This window comes from Ambystoma mexicanum, chromosome 4q (assembly GCF_040938575.1).
Source record: "Ambystoma mexicanum isolate Mex_15411 chromosome 4q, UKY_AmexF1_1, whole genome shotgun sequence".
Taxonomy (NCBI): Eukaryota; Metazoa; Chordata; class Amphibia; order Caudata; family Ambystomatidae; genus Ambystoma; species Ambystoma mexicanum.
The window spans coordinates 524,359,251-524,380,862 of record NC_090928.1 but is presented as its reverse complement, the minus strand read 5'-3'; the positions used below and the strand labels follow the sequence as shown (position 1 = coordinate 524,380,862).

The 21,612-nt window shown below is 45.8% G+C and overlaps 1 protein-coding gene and 1 long non-coding RNA gene across 2 annotated transcripts in view; one reads left to right on the top strand and one right to left on the bottom strand.

The window, feature by feature from the left end:
* CFAP61 (cilia and flagella associated protein 61) overlaps positions 1-21,612 on the top strand; it is a 2,971,729-nt gene that overhangs the window by 834,057 nt on the left and 2,116,060 nt on the right. The window contains exon 11 of the mRNA XM_069608074.1: positions 1,079-1,263. Coding sequence (XP_069464175.1) covers positions 1,079-1,263 — 185 coding nt within the window. The remainder of the gene's footprint in view (positions 1-1,078; positions 1,264-21,612) is intronic.
* LOC138467814 (uncharacterized) overlaps positions 1-21,612 on the bottom strand; it is a 213,852-nt gene that overhangs the window by 89,127 nt on the left and 103,113 nt on the right. The gene's annotated exons all lie outside the window — the stretch shown is intronic.

The following is a 21,612-nucleotide window of genomic DNA, read 5'->3' as shown; positions in this document are numbered from 1 at the left end:
GTGAAGCTTCAATGTTAATAGCAGCCAGAACTCTTCCCTTCACATCTTCAATTTAAAGATACTTAGTTGTCTCCTGTCCTCTTACACCTTTCCAAGCACTCCCCTTACATACAAATGCTAACACTTCATCATGATTTCAATTGCATGCAAGTGTACGCATATGAAAAGCGTAGTTGCTAACAGTGAATGCTTTAGAGAAGTAGTTGTGTACGCATATGAAAAGCGTAGTTGCTAACAGTGAATGCTTTAGAGAAGTAGTTTTGTACGCATATGAAAAGCGTAGTTGCTAACAGTGAATGCTTTAGAGAAGTAGTTGTGTACGCATATGCAAAGCGTAGTTGCTAACAGTGAATGCTTTAGAGAAGTAGTTGTGTAAGCATATGCAAAGCTTAGTTGCTAACAGTGAAATGATTTAGATTAGTAATTGTGTACCATATGAAAAGCTTAGATGCTAACAGTGAAATGCTTTAGGAAAGTAGTTGTGTAAGCATATGAAAGGCTTAGATGCTAACAGTGAAATGCTTTAGGAAAGTAGTTGTGTAAGCATATGAAAGGCTTAAATGCTAACGGTGAAATACGTTAGAAAAGTAATGTCTGGCCTTTGTTAGCAGCGCAGCCCCAGGTACCATTTACATCCGCCTTCTGCTCTGCCTGCGAAGGGCTGTGTAGGTGAGCGAGGCCAAGTCAACATAACCCAGAATTTAGGGTGGGGGCTAAAGCCCGGCCTTCCCAATGGTCGTTCCGCGACTGATTCCACTATATATTCAAACACGGACATATAGTATGAAGGCTCGAAAGTGTATGCGAGACCACTAGCAAAGGGTCGATTGTTTACAGTTGTTTGTAATATGCATTTTATCACCCAGCTAGCCCACATTTACCAAAGCTGATACCAGCCATTTGAAAACTGTAACATAATTCTTTCCACTAACCAGTCCCCCTGTCCTCTGCCATTACTCAAAGTGTTTTCTCAAAACAGAAGGCTTCCAAGGTAATGATGGCCCTCGGACGCCTGCGTATGTGCGTGTTGTCGCCAGAAATGTGTGGCTTTTGGTAAGTCCCTTGTCTCTTCTTTCAGCAGGAGGAATCGTCGAGCCGGGCATCGAGTGTAGCCGCTGATGTCACCCAAGGTGTGGACGCGCAGCCCCCGGGGACACATGCCAGCGACACGGAGACGAAAGACGTATTCCGCCCTATCTACAAAGGCGATCTGAGCGCATTCTGTATTCAGCTGTTCTGCATTGACCAAGAGCACGAAACGAGGCGAGTTTCCAAGTGCAGTGCTTCTGCTTCTTTTCACGCTCATCCTATTAAACACTAACACAATATGTTCTTTGCAGTTTTAAAAGCTTCAATTAAGGAACCTAATTGGATAGTAAGAGATATGGTACAGTTAATAGGCTGACATGCGTAAGATGCAAGGTGCTCTGAAAAGGTGATGGGGACCAGCAGGCCTTTGAAACACCAGCTATCAGTAACTTGCAACCAGCCACTGTTCTAGCGACTGCAAAGTTACCCGTTTCTTGTGGTTAAGTGCAGGCCCTGATTTAATTGAGTAAACCTTTAAGGTTCAGAAAATAACATAATTGATGAAACATGAAATAGGTTGTAGTCCAGTGTACCATCATTTAAAAACTTTGGCTTGGCTTGTGCTCGCTGGGGACTTGTTGGATATACTCTCAGCAACACATTATTCACCTGACTGTGGTTTCAAGGTCACAGGGTCACCATCCCTCCTTTTGTTGCTCTCCTCACTATACTCTCAGCAAGCCACCACACCTGAAGGCCACATAGTAGTAACTGTACCTCGCAGTGTAGCCACCCTCTCTCTGTGAACAAGTTCTAAAAGCAAAGTATAGATTTGCAGAGTACAGCACAGTTCACCAGAGGATGCACTGGGAAACGCAAAGAGGTGCTGAGGTGGTCCTAAAACCAAACCTCCACCCAGAACTCGTCAAAGATCTGCAGCTGCGTGGAAAAGCTGTGGTTAACTTGCAGGAGAACAGGGCAGAATAACTGTAATTATTCATAGGATGGTATAATTCATCTAGGTGTCCCAAAAACAGAATTACCAAGGGAGGAAATAAGTCCTTTGGGTACCCTAGGGCCCGTATTAGCGACGCTTGCGCATGTGCAGTGCAATTCTGGCACTCATGCAGGTTTGTACTGTGCATATTGCACCATCCTGTCACCAAGTTTCTGTTACATGGGTCCAGATATCATGAAGGTGGTAGATTCTGTGAAACCGTCTTCCACCAAACGCCAGGTCAAATTGCTTATGTTGCAAAGACGATATGTTATCTGCATCCTTTCCTATTAACAGTTACAGTTTTACCTGTAGAAGTTTGGAATGGCCTTACTTGACTTTTCAGTTTCCCTCTCTCCATGTGTTTAGTCCTGATGAAAGGATCAGTTGCATCAGAAGTAGTTTTGGGATTTGTGGACTGTGAGGCCCAGGGATCTATCACGTGACTGGGAGATGCATGGATGGTTGTGGTGCAGTGGTGCAAAGGTGCAACATTGCACAGGGCTGTGGGGTTATACTGTGGGATGTCTGGGTCCTGGGTGCTCCTAAAGGGTTGTATTTTGGGAGGGTTGTTCCTTTTCATGCTAGTAGATAGGTTGCCTATCATACATGTTTCTCTGTGGAAAATGTTCCTTCCGCAGGCCATGTCTCACATCACCGTGCAAACAATGTCTGTAATGGGGTCCAGCATCAATCCTGTGTGGATGTGGTGGCGGGGCGGGGTCGGGGAGGGGGGGGGGGGTTTATCAAGTTGGCCACCAAGAAATCCAGATGACTAATTGCTTTGCCTTCAAAACTGACGGTTAATGGCTGGATGCTTCTGAATGATTCATAACCTCTGTCATTGCTCTGGGAAACCCTGCAGACCACTTTTTTTTCAGCTTGTTGTGCCATGACAGAAGGGGAAAGATCGCATGCAAATCTGGTTTGGTCCCACCCGAAAAGAGGCAGTCCAGTCCAAACTGCAGGTCTTATCCCTTCTGTACGAGACCATAAGCAACCCACCATGTTTTTTAATCTCTTTGAGCATCATCAATTTAGTGCAGTTTCAGTCTCTAGGCAACATAGGCTCAGGTCCCACATCTGGGCATACCCGTCCCACTAAGGGTGAAATTTACAAAATGTAAGGTTGATGTCTGGACGGTTTTGACTCAATCACAATGTCTGGACTTGCTCTGGGCAAGCCTCGAGGCCATCATTTTTTAGTCTGGCAGACCAATACAGAGCATAATCTTCCAGCCATCAACCTCAGTTTTCCATTTGCAAATCTGAGTTGGCTGGGTTTACCCAGATGTGGGTCCCAAACCTGCTGTGCCTAGAGATCCAAGCTGCACATCACTGATGATGCTCAATCAGGCTGACACACGCCTGAGGTTGCTCGTGGTCTCATGCAAAAGGGATGTGACCCAGCAGTTCAGGATTGACTGCCACTTTTTGGGAGGGACCAGGCTTGATTTACATATGGTATTTCCCTTTCTGTAATGACATGGCAGGCTGAAAAACAATGGTCTGCAGGGTTGCCAAGATCAGTTGCCAGTGGTTAGTTTATTGGTCACTTTATAGCCACCAACCTTCATTTGTTATCGTTATCGTTTTTTTTTATGCTCGTCGGAAGCGGCCACTCAGCTCTGTTTACGTGAGCCTCCGAACATGGTGCAGCTTGACGAGGTCAGCGGACGCAACATAGGTTGTAGGTCCTTTACTCTAACTGCTTGTGGGAGGCGAGCTACGAGTCGTGGACAACAGCAGCCGGGGCTGTGCGAGGACTACGCGAGCAGCGAGACAGCGAGACACGGAGTGAGACACGGACATCAGCACCTTGCACCCTGCACATTGAGCTGTGTGTGGGCCACGAGCCGTGAGAGGCCCGTGTGAGGGCTGTTAACCACGGCAAAGAGCACCTGCGCCACATCAGGGGCCAGCCCCAGGGACCCCCCACAGAATTGGTAAGGTGTGCGACCTGCTGTACCAGATTATCGGTACTTGGTGCGCGGGTCACCTTGGTCCTGCCTTGGTCCTGCCTTGGTCCTGCTTTGGTCCTGCAGGGGGGCGGAGAGGTACTTTATTTATTTATTTACATTCATATAGCGCGCAAGCAGCCCAGGGGCATTGAGGCGCTGTTACTTGCAATAAACTTAGTTACATGGTACAGGCATGGTAGCGGTTGTTGACACATTGTGAATGAAGCAGGAAAACATAATGTTGTTACAGATATTGCTTTTGGTCATATAATACTGTATACATGAAAGTATTCATGCTGGTGTGTCTGGCCTTATGAGAAGAGGGTGGTATTCAACGTTTTGCGGAAGGTGGTGAGGCAGGCCTCGCCACGGATAGTGGGTGGTAGGGCATTCAAGTGAGAGGGCGTGAGATAAGGGAAGCTGGATCCGCCCGCTTTTGCTTTTTTTACTCGTGGCACCGAGAGCATGTTGGTATACGGTGATCTGGTTGGCCTGGTGGAGGAGACGGTATGCAGAAGCAGTGAGGTGGATGCACTTGTGGGTCAGTGTAAGGGCTTTGAATAAGATCCTTTCTTTTATTGGGAGCCAGTGGGCTAGTTTTCTGGCCTCAGAGATGTGTTCTCTTTTTGCAATGCCTTGGGCTGCCCGGAGCGCATTGTTCTGTATTACTTGTAATCTCTCTAAGTTTTTATTGGAGGTTCCTAGAAAGAGTACATTACAGTAGTCTAGCCTAGAGCCGGTGATGGCTCTGGCTATGTTGGTGCAATTCTATTTGGATAGAAAGGGTCTGACTGCATTGATAAGTTTGGCATGATATGCAGCTGCAGAGGCTATTGCGTTGATTTGTCTGTCCATGGATAGGCTGGAATCCAGGTAAACTCCCAGAGTTTTGACAGAGTCGGAAACTGGAATTTTAATGGAGTCAATGGTGAAGTGGCTGAATTGGGCATCTAGATTTTTTAGGGTGTCGGGAGAACCTACCAGGAGGAGTTCCGTTTTGTCGGAGTTGAAGCATAGGCCGTTGTCTGCCATCCAGGCTTGGATGGTGTTGTAGAGGTTGTTGAGGGTCAGGGAGTCAGTGGTGTAGTTACCTGTGAGAGTGAGGAGGCTCTGTGTGTCGTCAGCGTAATTGGTGTAGGAGATGCCCATGGCGTCGAGGATGAGGAAGAGGGGGCGTGTAAAGATGTTGTATAGCGTGGGGGAGAGGCAGGAGCCTTGGGGCACCCCGCAGAGTATAATGGTAGGTGAAGCGGCGGCTAGGTCCGAGAATACTTGCAGGGTTCTGTCTTGTAAGAAGGAGGTGATCCACGCTGTGGCTTCTGGGGAGAATTTGGCGGTGGTGGAGAGATGGTGGCATAGGACGCCATGATCAACGAGGTCGAATGCCGCTGAGAGGTCGAGGAGTAGGAGAAGTGCTGGTTTACCCAAGTCTCTTGCATCGTCCATCTGGTTTTTCAGGTCAAGTAGGGCTGTTTCGGTTCCATGTCTGGGGCGGAAGCCAGATTGGCGGAGTCCAAGGAGTTTGTTCTCTTCAATGAAGTGTTGGACCTGCAGGTAGGCTGCTTTGTCCAGTATTTTAAGGAGGAAGGGGACAGTGGTGATGGGTCTGTAGTTGTTGGGGGAGGTGGGATTGAGCGATGGCTTTTTTAGAAGAGGGCGGACCCACGCTTCCTTGAGGGAGGCAGAGACTTTCCCTGTGGTAAAGGAGGCATTTACAAAGGCTGTTAGGACGTCCCCGTGCCGTGGTGGGTCACCTGTTTTGGCCCAAGAGATATGCTGTAAGTTTCTATAACTTGAGGAATCAGCCTATTGGGCAACTCGCCAGCATTTTGAGGGCACAGTACTAATAGTACTTAGACACAGACGAAAATCCCCCCACCCCCTCCGGCCCCTCTCCCACTTTTTCCTCCCTCTTGCTTCCTCCCATCACCCCTCCCTAGTTCCCCCCGCTGCCCGCCCTCCCGATACCTAGTGATAAGAGGTGGGTGTGGGTGCAGAACCTATATTTTGAGGGAGTGTAAGTGAATATCTAAAAGTGACACCTAGGGCGGCTTATTCTATCTCTGCCTTGTCTTAATGGTGATCACTGGGACTCCACCAAGTGAACAACTGGAACGGTAACGGGTTGTGGTAAAGTGAACGCTGTTGACAGAACCCAGCTAACTGAGATCGACAGCCTGCAGGTGTCTAAGCGCCTGGGAAACCAGATCTGCCCACTGCAGGGGGAATATCTAGTGGGCTACCCAATGCAATCTGGAAAGGACCAGAATCACACCGCATACAACCCAAGAAAAAGCAAGGCGAGGGTAACTACCCGGGGCTCTGTTAACAAGGAGGCTGAAATGGTAAAGTCAAAATCTAAAATAAAAGTAAATAAAACTTCTTCTCTTAATAAAGGTGCAATTACCACATTCCTCCCTCCAAACCCACCTCCTGAAATAAATTCCACTACGATTGAGGAAGATACACCTGTTCAACGCGAAAAAGCCCTATTGAGTGTGTCAAATTTTGATGACATCGATAATAATTCATTATTAGATCTATGTCTAAACATCCAAAGAAGTATGACACCACAACCAGAAGCAAGGCTGAGCAACAACAGTGGAACACAGGCAGACAGACCGATGACCACACCTCCAGGGATATCTATTGTGGGAGGAGGTCTGGATAGATCTCACCAAACCTAGCAATGGTCTCAATGGAGGACGATCCCGACGTCGAAATAGAGTGCTTAGATAAATCATATGCAGGGGCAGCTGAAATAGCTGCGATCCAGTCATCAGTTGCTTCGCTACAATTTGCGCTCAAGATTTTGCTTAAAATGACGGGACGAATCCTTGCCAATACAGACGCTTGAATTATGGGAGAAAAGGAGAGATCAACACCTGCTGAAGATGTAGAAGCAAATCTTTCTGAAGCCATCCATATTGCAAATTAATCCGAAGAGCAACAACATTTGGAGATTGATCAGGAGGTGGGAAGTCCTGATCCATTTTTCTCCAAAAAACAAAAGAGATTAGCAAGAAGGGCTGGCAAGGGCAAAAGAGTCAGCGCCACGCTACCAACCATGTCAGAGCAGAATCCAATGGGAATCCCCACCAAGAAGAGTAGGAAAAGACTAGCAAGAGCTAAGAAAAGGAAGGCAGCCAGCGACGGTTACCTCACCAGTTGGCTATTGCCTGAACAAGCCGCCGAACACGAGTTGGAAGAAGAGACAGTGATCGTGGAGACGGAAGAGGCGTGTAATTGTGACGCCACTGAGATGGATATGGCATTAAGTCAACCTATAGTGCTAGAAGATCCAGGAACTAAAGCAGCCGCAACCATGGACAACATAAGGGAAACGAAAGGAAGCCGTATATGTCTGATTAAGAATCTATATCAGAGTAAGGACAACAAATGGCTATCACGCTCTGAACTTTTGACTAGACTTTACTCCGTTCTACAACTGCGGGTCCTCAAATCAGACGACTTTCAATTTGTGGAACCCCTGAAAGGCCCTAACCCTAAAGTTTCCGTATTACTCTGCAAGTTCTTAGCTACTGCAGAATTGCTAAGAAGTTATAAAGAGGAATTAAAAACAGTGGATGTGGAAGTGGATGCCAATCTAAATGAAATAGATTCGAGTTGCCCGGAGGAAGACGCAGCTACTCCTCTGGTAATTGCAGATTGTTCAACTATACCAAAGGATAAGAAGATAGAAGCATCTGATGTACAACAAGTGTTGAAATCGCTGGTAGATGCTCTCCCTGAGATTCTATCTAAACAATGAGATCTATCCATTCTATCTTGGAACTGCCGGGGTTTTGCGCACCTCCTCTCATCGGAGGGCTCCACGAAATTGCTTGACAAATGCAGCTGCTTCTGTCTACAAGAGATATGGGCCCTAGACCCACTAATTTTAGATGGCTATAAGTTGTATCATTCGGCTGCCAAAAGAGGTGAAAAAGGCAGGCCATATGGTGGCTTGATTATAGGTGTGACTAACACTCTAGGTTCGAGGCAGATTGCCTGCAACCTTGAAAGCAATTTGATTGCAGTCGAAGTGATCCTCGAGGGTAAGGACCCTGTGGGCTCATTTTTGTTGGTGCGCCTATATAATCCACCTGGGATGATATTAAGTGAACAATTGCAAGACGCGCTCCAGGATTTGTTGGCGAATTGGCTGTCTGTAACTACTGACGCAGGGATAATGGTTGTTGGAGTCTTTAACTGCCATATGACAGGGCGGGAGTGTAAAATGCTGAACCCTAAACTGAAAGATATGGGAACTATGGTCCACAATAAAAAAGCGCTTGAGGGTGGAGCATGGGAATACCTGTTTGAGTCCTGGGATATGGCAATGCTTAATGGCAGAACTACCAGTGACCATCCTGGGCAACATACATGGTCAAATGGTAGCTCTTATAGTACGCTGGACTTATGTATTTGTATGTCCTAGGCTCCAAGAACAGGTAGAAGACATGAGGGTTATTTCCAATGAATGGAGTGACCATGCGGTTTTGAAAACTGTGATGGTTATTCCCAGAGGACAGTTATTATCCAGCAATTTAGGTATGGTGAAAACCAATATAGCGGGTACCAGGATTTCCTAGTCGGATAAAAATATATCACTCGCAGTTGAAGCTCTGGGGGCAGTAGAATTCAACAAGTTGTCTAATTTTAATGCAATGTCTATTGACTCCATAGAGGATTGGATCTATACTTTCGTAGGTAAACATGCAGCGGCTCCTATGGGGTTGATGTTGGGCCCCGAGGGGAAAAAAACGCCATTCGACAAAATGATCAGAGACATGAAACGCAATCTCAGAGCAGAGCTACGAAAGGCCAAAAAAACCATAGCCCATGGAGAAGTATATTTTCTACAAATCAGAGAGATTAAAAATAGGTACAGGGCGGCCATTAAGGCAACAAAAAAAAGGGCGGACAAGGTACTCTCCTGGCAAAGATTGGTCAAGGCCATATGTGAAGGTAAGACCCGTAACATCTGGTCCCTCTTGGGTGAGGCTCGAGGTATTCAGAGGGGGGCACTAGCTAACTCCATTGAAGCTAGAGTGTGGGTAAAATTCCTGAAAAATAGAAACACAGAGGATGAGGAATTAACAATACTGGGCAGTCCCCCAGTAGATGCCCCGTTTTCCACATCACATGAACTCATTCTGAAGAAAATTAAAGCGATAAAAGCCTCACGAGCACCGGGCCCTAACGGATTGGCCAATGCTGTTATGAAATCGTACCCTGAGTTCTGGGCAAGCCTGTTAGGCATATTATTTGAGAAAGTTTTAAAATCTGGTAAAATACCCCACTCATGGCAAACGGCAATATTAATCCCCGTGTTCAAAAGGGGAAACCGACTCGATCCAAGCAACTATAGGTTGCTTTCAATGCTAGACGCCACAGGGAAGATATTTGCCTCACTTTTGTTGAATGAGCTACAATCGTGGGCTGAGGGTTCTGGTCTACTGTCTAAATTCCAAAGTGGGTTCAGACAGGGATATTCTACCGCCCATAATATTATGGTAATGGACATTTTACGAACTAGAGCACTAAGAGGAGGGGCTGCCCCATTATATGCCCTTTACATAGGATTCACAGAGGCTTTTGATTCTATACCTAGAAGCCGTCTGTGAAGAAAATTGCAACTAATGGGATGTCTGGAAGGTTTAATATACTGTCTAAGACTCTTACACCAAAATACCTCAGTCAAACTGAAGCTGGAAGGTCATACAACGGATAAAGTTGCCCAAAATAGGGGAGTAAAACAAGGTTGCGTCACAGCACCTCTAATGTACAACCTGTATGTTTGATATTCCAGAAACAATAACTGCTGCTAGCAACTGCCCCTTAAAATTGGTAAAGCCATCGGTCCAGTATTAGCGTACGCAGACGATTTGGTGATATTTGACTATACCATCAGTGGGATGCGTAGATCGGCGGCTGCGCTGTGGGAGTATGCGGAGGTAAATGGCCTTAGTATTAACTTAAGAAAAACAAAGGTCATGAGATACACAAAAAAGAAGGTATCCTGTGGCAACTCACAGCAGGCTTGGTGAATAGTTCCTACGTTCCCCAGTATCGATATTTGGGCATTGACTTTGAAGTATTTGGTGACTATGTGGCCTGTAAACAATTGCGTAGTATTAGAGCGGCACAACTGACTGCCCTGTTCTATAGGTTTACAGTTAAACAGGGTGGCTTTACTCTGTGGGGTACTCGCCAACTTTATGTACAAGTATTTTCCCCGGCCATAATTTATGGACTGGAAGCCCTCCTTGAGTCTGATTTAAAGTGGTTACAGGTGATAGAAGGTAGATTTTGGCGTTGCATCCTTGGCCTGCCTCCCTGTGTCCCTATGGCCATTATTAGATTGGAACATGGCTTGACTTCTTTAAAGGCATTAGTACTGAAGAAGCAGGCCTTGTTATATCTAAAAATGACCCGTGACACTAGTAATGGATTGTTAACAGCTGTATTTCAGGAAATGGATAAGGTGCACCCGGTCTGCTCAACTATTGATCAGATGACTGATCTGTTTCACGAAATAGGTTGGCTATCTAGGGACGGTTCCAATTCAGAAGAAGTAAATAGAGCTCTGAGCAAACGTATAGATCTCTGGGACTGGTTAGAGAATTTTGAACATCTTAGGAGCCTGAGAAGTTATCAATTTGTGCAATATAGACTGTATGTATTTAAGAAACCCCAGAGATATCTGAACATCTGCCCTTCAGCCAGACTTGGACGGTTTATTTTATTGCTCAGATTGGAGCAACTACCCACTATGATGACCACGGGGAGAAAAGACAAGATTGTTGCTGAGCTGCGTATATGCCGTCTATGTAAAACTCAAGATCAGCTGGAGACTGCAAAGCACCTTTTGACTGAATGCTCTGAAATGGCCAACACTTTTACTCCCCTCCTTGATAGCTTTGTTCATGAAAGTATGTATACTAAGGACGATCTTTTCTGGCACCATTGTATGAATTCCAACAGTATGCGCCTGTTGACAGCACTATATACCATCTGGCTGAGAGTTGAAGTTAGATTGGGTATAACTCTTTAGGCTGTTACCCCAATTTTTGTATAGACAATTATCAGCTGAAAGGATGTACTATATGTGGATAGATTTTAAATGCCTGTTTTTCATTCCTTTCGACCATGAATGTTTCTGTATCTGTATTTAGACTTGTTTTTGTACTGTGTATTAATTGTTCCTTTGTTATTTTAAGTCTTGTGTAAAGTTTAATTTTTTTTAAACTATAACACAAAAAATATTAATTACAAGTTATCGTTATGTCTGCCTTTGTACTAGCATGGCAAGCCCACGCATCAGGTGCTGCCTGGCAGCCCAATGAGTTAGATATGGTGGCCTGGGACACACAGAGCATTATGGTGGTCTAGGGGATCCGAAACATCTTCACAGCTTTGAGCATGGAGCCCTGGATGATGCATCAGACACTGAACTTTGGCATGCTGATCCTGCGTTAAATAATTACGTACTCTTGGTAGTGGTTTACGTGAGTATCTTTCCCATCGTGTAATCGTTTGGCTTAAAGGAGGATATGCAGATATTGGTCTGAGTGGAAATAAGATGATTAGTTAGATAATGTAAGATATCTGTTGCTGGTTTAGTGCAACTGTTCCAATCTATCTGATGGTATGTGTGCAGGTGTTTCTTTCCTGTTTCAATATGGTGCGTGCGTCCTCTTCTGTCACATGGGTAGAGTAAACTATTTGTTTAGCTGGTGAGAGGGAAGATGTGCATTGCATCACTTTCCTTGCCATTGGTTGCTGCCAGAGTTCTAGACTGCTTTATCCTGGTCTTTACTTGTTTTGAGCTTTCCATCCATGTTCAATTTGCGATCCTGTTTTCTACTGCCTTGGCCATTTCCCTTCCGTGGATATTTATTACAGCAGGCAGTGTCAGTCCCTTTCACTAATTGAAAAAAGAGGAGTAAGTGACACATGTGTGCGACCATACCGTGACACTTGGTGTGATTGGTGGTCATTTGAACTTCAGTGTCCCAGTTGTGCGAATATGCCTGAAAACCTTGGTGGATATGGATTCCTTTGGTCGCTTTTTTCGCAGACCCTTATTCACACATTGTGTACAGGGAATCAGATATCCAAATGTAATTTGATTTCTTTCTTATGACCAGCAATTCTTGTTTGGTCTTTCATCCCCCCTTACCAAAATACTAGAAAGAGAGAAATGAGGTTCTAACAATGATTCATTCATTTAATAAAAAAAACAGAAGAGAGGCTATGTTATTGAGCAACTCTGACTGAATCTCCTTTGGAGACCAGAGCTGCATGCAGCAGTGATACCAAATAATCCTACAGATGTGGTGCATGATGCTGTATCAATGCCGAGGGATGCCCGTCTATTGAGGCCTCTAGACTAGAAATTCTCAGAGGTGCCCTGGTGAGGCAATAACATAACCTAACCCTCAACACACAAGATATGAGGCTCAACACTTTGTCGATTCACATAGGAAGGGTTGAACGAATGCCGAGAGAGTGTATCAGTGGAACTAACCTCAAGAAGGGCATCCTGTCAAATCGAGTCGGATTGAAAAGATAACTAAACAAGTGTGATGGTCTGACGTAAGAGGACCCAGTGCCGTAGTCCAAGTCCAATGCTGTGGTCTGCAAAATAACGAAATCCTCCTGCTGTTCATCTTCATGTCTGTCAGAATCACATGGTGTTCATAGCGCCACAGCACACTTTCTTGGCTTGTCCTCGAGTTGCTTCTTGGCCCAGATATTATGACCATCCACATACAGGTCCCCTTCCCTGGCAACTGGCATGTAGAAACTGCACATTCATACTTGCAGGTACTCGTGATTCCCCCTTTCCTCGGGGCATCCCCAAAATAATTATCAGCAAGAATTGCACCCTTGCTTGGGTCTTTTCACACCAAGGTTATTCTCACCCTCCAGCCAAGGGTCACTTTCTTGTGATTGAACCTGCAACAGGCTCTTGATGATTTCCTTCTCATAATGGTTCTCTGGCTCCAGCCAGGCTCTGGGCTAAGCTTTGTGATGAAGGGACAGCTTTCATCCTAGGGCTGAAGACAGATTTAGGACTGGCATGTGTCCCCGAGGCCTGAGCCTTAATCATAGTGGGGGAGTTCTCGGTCCCCGCATAGTTAGCAGTCACGGCCATGGAAAATGCCTTACCTGTCTGGGTGCGGTTTTGTCCTTCAGATATCTGCAAAAGTGACAAGTCTATCCCCAGCTGCCATTCAAAGTTGTTAGGTCAGGCCCACTTGAGCTCAGTAAGGGGACGAGGGCCTAGCGGATCCGTAATGAGGATGAGTGGTGACTCGCTAGGGTTTTGGGCCCCAAGGAGGATTGGGTGGTTTTCTCGAGTAAGCTGCCTTGTTCCAATATGGTGGACTCAGATAATGATGTTCTGGGTCCCCAGGGCCAAGGGTAAATGGCAACTACAGTTCCAGCTGGAAGAAAAGGTGGACCAGAGAGGAGACAATGGGCAGTAGAAACTGAGTGCCTGCTTGGAAGGTGAGTCTAATTCTGCACAAATTGAGAGTAGAAGGGAAGGAACAAATATAAGGGGAATGTGACCGGAAGCAAAGGTGCTTGTTCTGTAAAATGCAGGAATGGAGAGGAGAGGAAGGAGCTGAAGGGAGCAGACCATAAAGAAAGTAGTACACAGTGGAAGGGAGGCAGAATAAAAGAGAGTGAAAGAGAAATGGAGTAACGAAAAGGGCACTTAAGAAGTGGCATGGGAAGAGAAAGAGCAATTGGTAGGGGGAGGATGGAGGCTTCAGACTGTGAGAAGGAGACAGGAGGAGATAGAGCTTAGGAAGAAGGGACAGTCAGCAGGAAGTAGGAATGACGAAGAAAGTGTGGCACATGCATAGAGGAAAGCACAGGAAGTGGTGGAGAGAAAACAGTGCGGACCAGATCAAAAAGAACAATGAGGAAATAAGAGGGAGAAAGAGCTGTAAGGAATGATGTAAAGTTGAAGCACAGTACAGTAAGTAGAAGAGAGGGGAATGTGAGGCGGAAATTGTGAGAAAGTGGCAAAAGTGACAAGGAAGTGAAGACCCGAAAGTGCAATGGAAAAAATCCCAGGAGAGAATAGAAAAGAGGAGGAGGAAGAACCAATGAGGAGAGCATGTGGCAATACTGTGTGAAGGGAGAGCCGGGACTCCAACATGAAAAGAACAAAGAACGATGGAAATAAAAGAAGTTTTTTCAGGCAATGGAGAGGCTGAGGGAAAGCAAGAAGGAAATATAGGAGGACAAGTGAAGGAAAGGAGACGAGGGAGTGTGTGAACAGAAATTTAGGAAAGATCATGGCAGAACCATGAGAAGAAGAGATGATAAAGGAAAGAGGCTACACTGGAAAAGAGGGGGATGGAAGGGAGTGATATTAGGTGAAAACCACCAATGGGAAGACATCAGAAAAGAAAGCCAAGAGGAGGGTAGAGAAAAAGGTTCATAGCCAAACTTGAATATAAGTAAAGGGGAAACCAGATGATCACCCATGAGGAATCCGAAGACTGTGGAAATAAGAAGAAAGAAAGAAGAACCTTCATGCGAGGGAAACATTGGAGAAACAATTGGAAGGAGGAACAAAGCCCAGCGAACTATAAGTATTTAGTTCCAGAGGTTACCACAGTAATCAACCAAAGCAAGAAAAGATCACAGTGAAAGGCATGCCAGAGAACAAGGAGGGGCTGAGCTAGCAGAACGATCCAGGCAAGTGGAAAATACTGAACCAGTGTGTTCCAAAGGAATTAGGAGAGTGAAAGGACAGAAATTGTCACCCAAAAGGAAACTGAGGAGAGCAATGATTAACATGGACAAAGCTTTTACCTAATGGAAGGCTGAGAGAAGCCCAGGCAAAAGATAAAATGAAGAGAAAGGAGCAAAGCTTTGGCCAAGGAAAGGCCACAGAAAGGAAACACTGAGCTTGTGCCAAGGAAAAGTGAAATAGTTGGAAGGCTGAGGCCCGGCCCAGAGAAAAGAGACAAGCTGGAAGAGTGGCCTGGGTGCTGACACAGGGAGAAGAAACATTTGGAATGTGACCTAGCCCCTACTCCCCTGATAGAGGGAGAGAGAGACGGTGAACAAGGAGAAGTTGCAGCTGGGGGTAAATGGGGCCAGACTCGTGATTGGGTGGACCCTTAAATGCGGCGGTAATGGCGTTACCGCTGCATTTAAGGGCTGATGAGGCCCAGTGTCTTGGACACTCAGGAAAACCATATACATCAATAAACCTGACAAAAGAAATGAAGCACATATGTAAACATCAATGGTTGCAATGTCTTACACTTGCAAACAATTACTTACTCATTCAGCTCTCTCTGGCTCATAATGGGATATTTTATAGAACCTCCTGCAGGCTTTTGGCAACATGTGTTCCTTCTCTCTAATCCTTGACAGGGACTCTGTAAACTGCTCCTCTTGCTTTCACTCGATCTTCCTGGTCCACGACCTCTATGAATCTCCTTCCTAATACCCACACTAAATGACTGTTTCTGATAGTCTCCTCATGACTGGTATAGGTTGGACCATTTGCCTATTAGCCCCAAAGTGCAGCATTAGTTTCGTTTCCCTGACTCCCCTTCAGACGATGTGTTTTCCCGGCACTCATTATTCTCATTCTCAGGTGGTGTGACCTCCCCATATTACCATTTGCTTGAATGAGAATTGGACTACTGACTGAGGGCACACAAGCTGCCACCACCATTTTGAGGTCAGGAGTAACTGTCATGGTGATTCTTTAGCTCCATGCATGTTTGATGATTTGCATCCATAAACTGGGACTTTCATATGTAGTTTGCTTGTCCCTTGGCTCGCCAACCATCCAGGGCTTGTCGCCAAAAGTTTGTGTAGGCAAGCATGTTCTTAAGCCGCTCACCCGCTCTGCTGCGAAAATGGAGAGGTAGCAGGTGACCAGCCCCTCACCCACTTTTCAGTAAGCATCCTAGTTTCTCGTCTCTTTATCCTTGTGGCACAAGGCCCCCTCTACACAAAAGTGCAACAACTGTATTTGCTTTTGGGCCATGGTCTTTGGTCTCCCTTAAGGTATCCCTGTACATAAGGTTGGAGCAGGGAGTGCTGCTGTAGGTGATCTACTTAGTGCCTGTGAAAAAGTCTCCTCCCTGTCCCTTGGGGTGATGGTTGGGGGGCCGAATGGGCTGAGTATGTTTGTTACAAATCCTACTTTGTACCCTCTGGCGTAGCCCCTGTTCTTTTTGCTGGCATTTTGGGGTTTTAGATTATTGTTTTCATCTCAGCCAAGCTTAATCCAAAGCCTGACTGAGTGTGGCTCTGTTTTGTGTGCTCTTCCTTAAAAATCCTTAGGACTCCTAAGTCTGTGGTACCCGAAAGATACTACATATTGTCCTAGAGAGGTTCCCTTTCTCTCTGTTAGACATGTGCCTATGCTCGTGGTAGATTTCTGCTGCATGTAAAGTTGCTCCACTTGGAAGAAACCAAGGTCTTTTATGATCCCCTCCTCCTGTTCACAAAATTGTGGTAGTCTTTGTTTTGCTCAAAGACTTGAGGTCTCGCATAATCCATTGTGCCTCTTTGGCCACTGGATGCCTGTGTCCCAGACATGGGAGCTGCAGTTAGCCTAAAACCATTTCTGTCTGCAATAGTGTAAATTCCATTCCTTTGTGTATGCCATTCCTTCCTAAGTGCCTGGGTGTGATTGGAGTGACCCTTTTTCTGAATGATGCCTGGTGTTATTGGGTGTTGTTTCCGCATTGCCTCCCAAGAGGGATAACAGGCAGCCCCCCCCCCTTACTGTGAGAAACATGAAGGAATCTCCCTTACTAGTCCCTGGGGATCTGTCTTCTAGGTGGCCAGGACACGGCCATCGCTATTGGATTTAGATCCTGGGGTGGACCACTGCGTGAGGATCACCTGGATGGGGGGGGGGTCCTCGAGGAGTGGAAGTGGGACACTGATGGGTGAGACGCGATATCCCCCTTCTTTTAACACCTTTTCCCCAGCCTACCACGTAGGATACTCAAGCACTCTACCCCCCTCCACCTTTTCCGACACAAACACTTTCTTATACCACAAAAGACAACAGGCTAACACTAGAGCCGTTTACCTGACAGATCCCAACACAAGGGTCATGAAGAGTCAGGCTATTGACCAGATTCACTCGCACCTGACAGCCCTTTCCCTTCCCCAGAGGGATGAAAGGTGGAGCGCGAAAGCACACTATGAGCAAGGTAGACCGCATGACAAGACCGTTAACCAAGCACGGCAGTTGAAGAGGAGGAGAAAGGCAGTGAGAATCGAAAGGGTGACAAGGAGAGAAGCGACCTTGCCCTTTCCGACCCAAACCCGTAAAGGCTCCGTGGAAGGAATTGTAAGACCAGCCAGTGTGTGTTGCAGCAGATGTCAACGGTACATGGAGCACACCTACGCTGATAAGCAGTACAGAGAGAGATGTTTGCTACCGTGGCGTCCTTGACGATAGAAGAAAAGCCAAGCGGTTCATCACAGCCGGTGAGTCGAGGGGAGAACCGATAAGAAACCGAACTGTGTTGAATGAAAGTCGCAAAAGGGAAAATTAAAGGATGTTCAAAGAATTGTTAACATTAAGGGAAAACCAGCTGCAGAGGGATCCGGCACCACGTGGGTGCTCATTTGAGAGACTCTGGTTGATCCCACGTTTGTTGAAACTATCGATACCAGAAGGCCCTAGGAGAATCGCAATGAAAAGGTCAAAGTGGTCATGAAAGGGTCTAGCAAAACCCCCTGTACAGTCAAAAGTCTTTGACCTGCACGTGATTGGAAAGCTAAGGGAGATGAATCCTATATAGGGAGAAAAGAGAAAACTGTATGATTTGCAAGAATTGGCAAGCGTGAACCCGACGGAGGGATGCCGATAGAACAGGGTGAAGTCTGAAAAGCCATTGAACAGTGTGTTGACAAGCGTGAATCCAACAGAGTCATGTCCATCAAGACTTGTGAATGCCACAGGTGAAACTGTTTTGAGGAAAAGCCAAAGTGAACCCGACAGAGGGAGGCTAACATTCAAGAAGGGTCTGAGCCCGGAAGAGGGGGATCCAAGGGTGAAAAGCCAGCACCCAAAGATTAGGGAATGTAAAAGGAGAAAGCGTGTGAATGAGAGCCGTAGTGAGCCCGACGGAGGGAGGCTGCTATTCCAGAGAGGTCTGAGCCTGGAAGAAGGGGATCTAGGTGTAAAGAGCCATCACCCACCGACACAAGAATGCAACAGATATAATCTTGTGAATACAAGCCAGAGTGAACATGACGAAAGGATGCTGATATTTGAGAGGGGTCTGAAGAAAGAGGAAGAGGGGGACCCAAGGGTGAAGAATCCTCACCTAAGTGCAATCAGAAAGGAGCTTTTTATGTTTATAATTTTGAACATACCAGGCCGTCGGAAGCAAGCGATATAACCACCGAAGGTCCTGTTATCGCTAGGAACTGTTTGTAGATCTGAGCCCGGAATCCAGGGTTGAAAAGTCATAACCCAACTTACATACGGAAAGGAACATTTTCTTTCTTATTTTGAACTCATCAGGTCCTCGGAGGAAAGAGACTTTTTGTAGAAAAGAGACTTAACCTCCGAAGGTCCTGATAGCGGAACTGTCATTTCGTGCTGGAAAAGCTTGCGCGTGGGCTAAGCACAAGAATCCCGCCTTGTCCCCATGCTCAAAACATGGGGAAGGGAGACCCCGGCTACCACATCCTGAATTATCATTTGTGAACGTGTCTGTCTTTCTTTCTTTCTTTCCTTCTTTCTTTCTTTCTTTCTTTCTTTCTTTCTTTCTTTCTTTCTTTCTTTCTTTCTTTCTTTCTTTCTTTCTTTCTTTCTTTCTTTCTTTCTTTCTTTCTTTCTTTCTTTCTTTCTTTCTTTCTCTGTCCCACACTCCTTTTGTATTAGTTGTAAGGATTGGCAATAGGTTTCAGGCCCTTTTATGTGACAAGACGCCACTAGGACTGTCTTATTATTATTTGATGGTCGTAGCTTGCTCCCATCTTGGATTTAGATTTAGATTTGCGTTTTTCTAACCTACCTATACAGTTTAATAAACACCCTTGAACTGTGATCACTTGTGCCTTTAGTGTTGTAATTACCCAGCCACCTTGTGTACTGCTGGAACTTTAAACCTACACACCCGGAAGACCTGTTGCTCAAGGAACAAAGCTCTGCACCAGCATCCTTTCATGCTCCACTGAATCAGACAGCAAACAGAAGACAAAAGGAAACCACTGCAGTGCTTTCTCCCTGATCCAGTGAGAGCAAGTGGATCACAATTATTGCATGAAGGCCCCATCTCCCTGAAGCTGTTTACTGTGCCTTCATTGCCGGATGCAGAAGTGGGATTTCCTTTGCTGCCATGGCCCCAATGATATTATGTGCCATTTGGACCTCTGAGGATCCAGGCATGAGACACAGAGGAAACATAATTTTGGTAATAAACTTTTAGTAAATTAATGAGGGTTGGAAAATGCTTCACTATCCCTATTCTAGGAGGGATTTCCCTACCTCAAACGAAAAACTTAGGCGTTTGTCCAGTGTCAAGATGTCCAAACAAAAGATCTGTCCTTTGTCCATAATCCTATTCTGGCACTCACACCCTAAATAAACTCTAAAGGTGTAAAGGGGATTACTACTTACCTTCTCCAAGTGCTCAAATGTTCAAGTTCAACACAAAAGTTCCAAATCAACAACAAGGCTTTTTTCATGAGAATTGCACTTCTTTCCCAAGGATTATCTTTCTTCTCGGGTATTATCTTTCTTGCCTGAGCTCCTTAAATCAACTTTCCCCAGTTCAGCAAAAGATTATTCAACTTCCAAGGGGGTTACTCTCTCCCCTCGGTATTCTCACTTCTTGCGGGGTATTGGCTCCCTTCCCCAAGCTTTCTCTTCCTTTACAGTTTTTTAGGAATATGTGCTTTCCTAAGGACTTCCCTCTTCGCTTTATAGTTTCCCAACAGTTCATTTATTCAAGGACCTTTCCTTGAAGATCTTTACAATAGTCTTAATATTTGTCTCCACCTGCTCATACTTCTGCCAGGCTGTGTTGCACAATTGTTTCACCTTCAACCGGTGTACCTTCCTACCATGACTTTTATCTCACAAACACCTTGTTGCACAAATACTTAACTTCACCTGGTATACTCTGCTGCCAGTGCTTTGTTACATAAATACTTTGTGGTAGAGATCACCTGGTAGACTCTATTGCCAGGACTTTATTACACAAACACTTTGTTGCTCAAATATTTAACTTCACCTGGTATCCCTTGTGCCAGGACTTTGTTATATGAACAGGCCATTACTCAAACGCTTAGCTTCACCTGGTTTGTTTGCCTTCCAGGACTTTATATTATGGATCACTCTTCTATCATAACCCTCATTTAGTATATTTGCTTGGTAGGTCTTTGTCATATGAATTACTCTTTCCTTCCCGGTTGGAGTTTAATAACCCACTGGCAACTTGCATTATAAACACTCTTGCAGCGTTCTCGAGAAGCATTTCCCTTTATTTAACCATCCGTTAACTCACTTGCTTGTTCTATGTTCACTGGTTATTTCTGTTGCTGATGTCCCGCAACCTTTATTCGCCGTCAACCCGGTAACCCTACTTTCTTCCCTTGGCTAACTGCTTGTCTCTAGTGCCTCTTCATTCCTCTCCCCCTTGCTGTACTGCCTTCGCTTGTGCTTCATCCACCACTGCAGTCCCATGGTGTCAGTTTTCCTGATGCGCAATTCCCACAGTTTTTGCTCTCTAAGCTGTGGACCGCCTTCACCCTGGCTTCTCCGTTCCTTAGCCAGGTCTACCTTTTTCAACTTCTGCCATGGCATCTCTGCCTTCAATGCGGTGCTCAGCAAGCTTATGGTTCCCGAGGTGATTCCTGGTCTGGTTACTAATTTCCCAACAACTAGACCGGAGTGTTCGCTGCCTGGTCCTTCTGTTTATCATTACTCTGTCACTCTTCCTTGTGTCAGTTGTTCTGCAATTGGTTTCTGAATGTCTTGGGGGAAGTGGATACTGACCTTTGCAGGGAGTGATCTTCACTACCTCTTCCTTGTCCCATCTATTCATATATTCTCCCTAATGGGAGTTTGGGGTTTAGACACACTAGCCTTACACATAGGTAGAGAATGAGTTTGACAATATGCCATTAATGCATGAGGGACTGGTGAAACATCCCCGTAGGGGAAAGAAGGGCACATGTTTTCCCCCAACGATGTCATCAAGTCTCCCTGGGAGTCACCTACCCCAGGTGGTCCTCCCTCATACAGCTGCCCCCAAGGTCAGGAACAGGTAGTGGCTGCCGTCCCCTGGCCAGATAGGGGGAGGCTATCCCAGGGAAAGGAGTGATGACATTCTCAGATTCATCACATACCTGAGTTTCTTCATCTCAAGACATCAGGCAAGCACCCTGCTTCAATCTTTCCCCCTTCTGGGAAGCTCCAGGGTCCTGCCCTGCCCTGCCCTTTGCCCTTCAACCTCACTGCCAAACTCACTTCCATGTCCGTCTTTCGGGGAGGGCCCCTTTCCTGTGTGTCTGTGTGTGTAAATCTTCCATAATTGTCCTTTTCGGGCTCTCCTCAAGGTAACACCATCTTCAGAAGCTAAATCCTGATCT